The 6,016-nt window shown below is 38.3% G+C and overlaps 1 protein-coding gene and 1 long non-coding RNA gene across 2 annotated transcripts in view; one reads left to right on the top strand and one right to left on the bottom strand.

Annotated features, from left to right (window-relative positions):
* Nucleotides 1–1,320: 1,320 nt before the first annotated feature.
* On the top strand, nucleotides 1,321–3,043 carry LOC125659587 (uncharacterized). Its single transcript, XR_007364129.2, has 2 exons — nucleotides 1,321–1,457; nucleotides 2,666–3,043. It is a non-coding gene; the product is annotated as an uncharacterized LOC125659587 (long non-coding RNA).
* The window catches only part of LOC125659581 (V-type proton ATPase subunit B), a 35,955-nt gene continuing 32,981 nt past the window's right edge, over nucleotides 3,043–6,016 (bottom strand). The window contains exons 13-14 of the mRNA XM_056150523.1: nucleotides 4,852–4,981; nucleotides 3,043–4,533 (exon numbers count right to left, since the gene is read on the bottom strand). Of these exons, the coding sequence (XP_056006498.1) occupies nucleotides 4,343–4,533; nucleotides 4,852–4,981 (321 nt within the window). The 3' untranslated portion in view covers nucleotides 3,043–4,342. The remainder of the gene's footprint in view (nucleotides 4,534–4,851; nucleotides 4,982–6,016) is intronic.

Raw genomic sequence — 6,016 nt, 5'->3', positions numbered from 1 at the left:
AAACCTGAAAGACATTTCTTTTTTTCTTTCTTTTTTTTTTTTTGGATAACGTCTCATCAATTTGACTATGTGGTACATTGTAACTGTAAGAAAATGGCCAACCAGGCCTCAAGACCATAAACTGAGAATATTCTTAAGTCTAAATTTCAAATCCAGCTAACGTTTGAAATAATTTTCTTAAACAAATAAGATTTTCAGTATATCTTTGCATTTGAATTTTTGATAAACCTGCACTTTTTTTTAAACATCTATTCTCAGTTTATGATCTTGGGGCCAGGTATAGTTTCATAGTCTCCAGTAGCCATTTTCAATGTTTTGAATTATCCAGTCATATAATAAAACAATTCTTGATATTTTTTGAACACGATGCTTTGGTAAATTTTGCAATTCTTCGGTTTTTAAAGCATCCGTTGACCTAAAAATGTCAATTACTGTAAATCATTTGTGTCGATTTTTAATATCTAAATTGCTCAATTTAATTTTCCTAAGTAATTAATATTGACATCAATTTTTGTCCTCATAGCATATTTCTTACGTCTTATCAGCCTTTTTATATATCATTATTATCATTTTATTGTGTTATTCAATTAATAATTTTGACAGCATAATTTCTTACGAAATCAATCCGTGTTGGGAAAGTTCCAAACTTCATTAGACACAACTTTTGCATGAATTAAATTTGAACTTTCACTGAATGACTTGTCTGAGCTAGTCTGCACCCAATAAATACCCCACCCCACCCCCGTAAATGACATCTGCGTGTAAGTAGACTCAACCAAAATTAAATAATGACACATGGAAAAGGATTGCTGTTATAATTAAACTTTCAACATAAAAGAGAACATCATCACTCTGCAGCGTGAGATTTTTTTTCTTTATCACTGTGAAGTACACGGAGATGTAACGTCGTATTAACACAGTCAGACGTGTTACAGAATAGGGCTGGCACAAAATGAGCAGTGCTGAGGAGCACAAAGGACAGTACGACATCCAGTTGTTTAAACCATGTTCCACTCATAAAAAATACATTCTACGGTTGTAAAATTATGTACCATGGGCGGCTCACACATGGGAGATCTCGCCTAATCGTGCCTCAGCTATTCAGTTTAATAAAGGGCTTAATACTTTGCGTCACTGACTTTTTTCATACTTAATTAACTATAATCTTGTTTACAGAGATGCAAGATAATTCAATTCACAAATTATAACGCATTTCCGATAAAAAATATGAAAACAGTGTATGTAATGTGACTTAAAGGAGAGAGTAGCTCTCCGAGATTCAAGGTCATGTCTTGTAATAAGTTAGGATTCCCGGTGTTATCGGAAGTTTTCCAAATCCGAACACAACCTTCAGCTCAGCGCCAACCAGGGAGTGCCGGAGGATTTAACCCTTGACTCTTCTGGAGCTCCTCTTGTTGAACTGCTTAAAGATATAAAAATTCTATTACGGATTACAGGTAATTAAAATCCATCATATTTTATGCTTCCGGGCTTCCAAGTGTTGTACTGGCATAGGCCTGCCAAAGATCTCAAGACTGCGCGAAATGCTGCGTGCGATTCTATGGCAACATCAGCGTACTCTTAATTAAATTTTGTTTATTTTGAGAATTTTACACTAATGTAGAGACGTCACCAGCTGTGGATGAAGTGCCACAAATTTTGACCCATGTATATGGCTTAGCGCAAGCTCGCGGCCGTAACAGTTATTGTATCAATGCCTATCGTGACTTCCGTTTTCAACATCACAATTGTTTATGTCATGCACATGGCGATGGAACTGTTAGTAATGTTAAACATCTTAGATTTGATACAATCAGTTAAGCTCCGGTGCTTCCTCTACGCTTCACGGCGTGAAAGGTACGAGCTACGCGGACCTCAGAGTGGGTTTGACGCGCATCCCGTACAATGACATCACAATCAACTACAGGTTTAATGTAACGTCATAATTTACAATCAACTCAACGTCGACACTTCATTGTGACGTCAGTATGTTTGTTGTACAATGACGAAGGCATGTCAACGCCACAGGTAAGACCGATTCTTTATAAATTGAGGTTCTCCTACATATTCTTCAGTACATAGTGGCGTAAATATAAAGAATGAGCAAAAGATCTCCAAAGTTACGTATCGGTCACTGTACCTCAGTGGTAGAGCTTTCGTTTCGTAACCAGGATGTCGTGAGTTCGGGCCACCCATGGCCGCGTCAAAACTAAGACGTACACATAGAGAGTGATTGCTCCTTCGCCAAACACTCTCACGGGTCTTTCGGATACGACCTTAAAAACGGAGGCTCCGTGTCGCGGCGGGCGTTGGCACGTTAAAGAATTCTCACTGCTAGCACCCTGTGCGCTAAGCATAGGTGTGTGGAACTTCACCTACAGCTGGTGACGTCTCGATATCAGTGAAAAATATTCTCGATGCGACATAAAACAATCAATCGTACAAACCGGTACTTATAATCATCATCAAATGATCCGGCATCGTGTGAAACCCGCGGGGTTAGACCGTTACTCTGAGAATTTGAAAATTAAATTTGTTTTGAGATATATCATTTTACAGATAAACAACTGTTTGAACATCCGTTCACCTTGTTCAAGGACAAAATGCCTTTCCCATATTCAAAATTCATATCCGTTTGATTTATAAATATGTGTATTGTTCTTAGGTCAAGTAGAAAGAAGAATAAAAGCTTTAATGAAGTAAAAGACTTAAAAGAAAGACTATGTGCTCTGCCTTGCCGAAATCGAAAGATGTGTCTACAGTCCAACGACCCGCATGTTCTCGGCATGGAGCTGAAAATTCGGCTCGCCATGCACTCCCCGGTACTGCAGGAAATCTCGCTCGGTAGTGACGGCGTACGTGTACAATCTCTAGGTCCATCTCACCGGCACGTGCCCGTTTACGATATCAATGCCGAACAGGATCCTGAACTCATTTGCGAGGTTAAAGTTAAGAGAAAACGTTGAATTTCATGTAAATTTGAAACATGCAAAGGATCACTACTTTAAATTAATGGTATTTGAACATAAATAAAGCATTGACTTGAGTATTACTTTTATTTCATTGTTTTCATTCACAAATCAAATATATTACCTATAATGATTTTATATCACACACTCTACAGAGACAAGAAAATAAGCACGTAATGCTCATTATTTGAATATCTGCCCCATCACTGCATTAATTTCATCTGTTTTCTGAATCATTAAATCTACGGTGATATTTACATTCCGGATAACATGGCAGATTTCTATCACAAAGCTATATTCTGAATACTTGATCATGTCATGTAAATGTTCATTTGGTCTATGTCTTTCAGGGTATTATAGATGCACAAGTTTAACTAATGTCCTAACTTTACTAGAAGTTTACGACTTCATAAATCTGTAAAGTCCATCAATTAAACTTTCATAGATATTAAATAGGAATACAATTCAAACATTACAATGATAAATAGGATACATACAGGTTGCCAAAGATGCAAACAGATGTTGCCCAGGTTGCACACGGACCCCCCCCCGGATACGCAACAGAAGTTGCCTGGGATACATTTAACAGAAGTTGCTCCCAGATACAGAACAAATGTTGCCTCAGATACATATTAAAAGTTGCCCCTAGATACATAACAGATGTTGCCATGGATACATAACAGACGTTGCGATGGATACATAACAGAAGTTGACCCGGATACATACAGATGTTGCCCCCCCCCCCCCCCCCCCCCCCCCCCCCCCCTACATAACAGAAGTAGCCCCCAGAAGATACATACAGCCGTTGCCCCGGATACATACACCCGTTGCCCCGGATACATAAGCCATTGCCCCGGATACATACAGCCGTTGCCCCGGATACATACAGCCGTTGCCCCGGATACATAAGCTGTTGCCCCGGATACATACAGCCGTTGCCCCGGATACATACAGCCGTTGCCCCGGATACATATTCCCTACATGTTCTCTATATATTACACACTACAGCTGTGTTTATAAGCTGTAACCTGGCACTGTCCTGTGCCCTCAACATGACTAGACATGAACCAGACTTTGACATACTCATTTACTTATACACAAATTTCATCAGTCCATTAGTAATTGGATGACTGCACCCTTCAACACTTGGTACTTAGAAGGACATTTCACTGAAAGTATTCCCTCCATGGTACAAGCCCAATTCTTAACAACACTGGCACAGATAATAACAGAGAAATACCCTGACAAAAAATATACATAATGAGCGCTAGTTATCTACCCGACATCAGACGCCATGATATTGCCACATGATAAAAGCATGATTTGATCAATGTCTTCAGTTCTGGAATGATCCGAGTTGATGCTATGAAGTCCTATAATTGCGTACTATGTTCAGGGGCTGATTTACTTGGTCCTGCCCCGGTGTTCATCTTGTGGGCATCACGGGGATAGTATTTCTCTAGCGTGGATTGGGGAATTCTCTTCAACATTTGTTTGGGGAAGATTCGGAGTAACTGCCATCCAATGTCTAGAGATTCGAAGATTGTTCTATTTTCGTAATGACCTAGATGAAAATAATACACAGTATTTTACAAATGCAAGCTGTTGATGAGAAGAAATGCCTTATCTATTCTCTGAGACAAAATTAATCCATCCATTTTCTTTATGCATCAAGGACGTTTCTTTAATGAAACCACACAGCTATAAAAGCTCCTTTCCTACAGAAACATTAAGCTGCACAGATAGTCATTTGAAAGTTCTGCCTCTTTCAATTTACAGAAATATAACTGGAGGAATTATGTATAAACAGTTTAATATTAATTCAGTGAAATGTTCACGAGTTACTGAAGGAACGATGAATATCTGAAGATTGCTAACTAACCTTGTGAGATGAAATTCTTCTCAAACTTAGTCAGGAATTCTAGGTACAACAGGTCATCCGGGGTCAAGGCCTCCTCTCCCACCACCGCTTTCATGGCCTGCACATCTTTACCAATGGCATAACAAGCATACTGAAACACAGCAACATTCACGTCACGACATCGTGTCCACATCAGATCTGTTTCATTTCATTAAATGGTTTCTATAGTAAACCTTGTCTATTTCAATCAATGGGGGAGGGACGGGGAGAACCAATCAATAACTACTATATTCATGTATCATGTAAATTTAGAGCCACCTTAACCCTATGGTCTAACTTGTATCCATACAATTTACAAATGTTTGCATATACAATGTATATTGATTTGTGCGACCCTGTTCTATTGAAAAGAATTTTTATAGAATGGGTTAACTAAGGGACTACAGTGACTTCTGTTTTTAACAAAATTAAAACGAAATGCCACAAATGAAAATGCAGTTTAGGTTGCGAGTTAAGTTTTTCTTTTTCCTTTGTTTAAATTGATAGTCACAATGAAATTGGTTATATTGCTACCGTGAAATCTATGCCCTGCTTGTATGAAATGATATCAGCTGATCTCCGATGTCATCCACATGCTGGTAAGTTTCTCCAAAGTGTTTATAGTCATTATACAGGGGGGTTAAAAATTCTTCAAACCCGACGTCTGGACTAGCAAATTCCTTATTCGGACCCAGCAATTAAAAATTCTTCAAGCCTGATGTACAGACTAGCAAATTCCCTATTCGAATTCGCCAATTAAAAATTCTTCAAACCTGACGTCTGGACTAGCAAATTCTGTATTCGGATTCAGCATCTAGATTGCCGAAGTCCGAGGGACTTTCCTTTTATTGTATAAATAATTGATGAACGAAAATAAATTTACAGGGTGTTTTACTATTGAGAACTCATCAAACATTTTCAAAAGTAAGTTCGAGTTTTAAATTTAACATATAGAATAAAAAATGTTCAGAGGTGCATTTGTGAATCTTGATTGGGTCTATTCAGAAATTAGTAGTTCCTCTTGTCATAGCATTGGAATTGTCTGACGTCACAGGAAAGCTATGACAAAACGAACAGTACATTCGTCTCGCTAGTGTTTTTGTATGATGACTATAAACTCTCCTGAGAAATTTACCAGCACGTGGAT

The sequence above is a fragment of the Ostrea edulis genome, chromosome 9 (assembly GCF_947568905.1).
Source record: "Ostrea edulis chromosome 9, xbOstEdul1.1, whole genome shotgun sequence".
Classification (NCBI taxonomy): domain Eukaryota; kingdom Metazoa; phylum Mollusca; class Bivalvia; order Ostreida; family Ostreidae; genus Ostrea; species Ostrea edulis.
Note: the sequence above shows the minus strand (reverse complement) of the source record. Positions and strands in the feature narration are given on the sequence as shown.